Source organism: Solanum stenotomum, chromosome 5 (assembly GCF_019186545.1).
Source record: "Solanum stenotomum isolate F172 chromosome 5, ASM1918654v1, whole genome shotgun sequence".
Lineage (NCBI taxonomy): Eukaryota > Viridiplantae > Streptophyta > Magnoliopsida > Solanales > Solanaceae > Solanum > Solanum stenotomum.
This window is the reverse complement of record NC_064286.1, coordinates 4,660,463-4,661,384: the sequence shown is the minus strand read 5'-3', so window position 1 is coordinate 4,661,384 and position 922 is coordinate 4,660,463. Positions and strand designations below refer to the sequence as shown.

Genomic DNA, 922 nt, shown 5'->3' with positions numbered 1-922 from the left:
TGCCTTGGTATCTTGAGGTTGTTTCGAACTCATTGGTGGTGTAGTGTTGGCAGAATCATCCGGCTGATTATACAACTCCTGTACTGGTACATTATTCTCCACGGGGGTTGAAACAGAACTAAAGGGTGTACTCTTTGCCTTACGGTAACCATGCAATACTGGTGGACTTTTCTCCTTACAACTCGAACCTGCATGCATATTGAACTTTTTGATCGATGTGGACAATGAAACAGTTACCTTCTGTTTACCTTTTTCTTTATTGTGTGGCTTATGACTTGGAGGCTTTGAAGTGAAATCATCATCTTCGTCATCATCTTTGTCGCCAACTTTTTGAAAGGTATTCTCGGGGATTGCATCACTTTTTGATGGAAGCTGATAAAATGCAATCTCTTTTAGTGAAGGTTGAATGTTTTTGTATTTTAACTGCGCACAAAACAATTATAATAAACAAGTATATTGATAGACAACGATATCTGTACTAATTGAATAATGAAAATATGTTAAATTATCGAATTGCCGTTATCACCAAACATTCCTTCCATTAGGAATTCATAATGTATTCTGCTGTTTCTGGTCCTCCAATTGACCAGTCTGGGAATACGATTGGTCTTCTTTTCAGCAATATTCAGATCAACAGCAGAACAACATTCATATTTCCAAACTTGCATGGCAAGAGGCATACCATCAATTCTATAATACTTTTTCTTGGCATCCATTTTTTTTGTTATGCTTTTGACCAATTTGGAGAAAACATCTTTTCCCCAGGGGTATTCATTGTACCGGCCGCTCTCAACTAGATCAAAATGTATCCTTGGAATTGATGAGCTCTTCTTCTCACCGGAATAGATGAACGTACTGATAAAATACAGAATTGCGAATTTAATAGCATCGTCATCATTCCCATCACCCCATACCTTGTTTT

At 37.4% G+C, this 922-nt stretch overlaps 1 protein-coding gene across 1 annotated transcript in view; it reads right to left on the bottom strand.

Moving 5' to 3' along the window:
• The window catches only part of LOC125865462 (uncharacterized), a 4,569-nt gene extending 3,853 nt beyond the window's left edge, over positions 1 to 716 (bottom strand). The window contains exons 1-2 of the mRNA XM_049545660.1: positions 513 to 716; positions 4 to 426 (exon numbers count right to left, since the gene is read on the bottom strand). Coding sequence (XP_049401617.1) covers positions 4 to 426; positions 513 to 716 — 627 coding nt within the window. The remainder of the gene's footprint in view (positions 1 to 3; positions 427 to 512) is intronic.
• Positions 717 to 922: the final 206 nt, after the last annotated feature.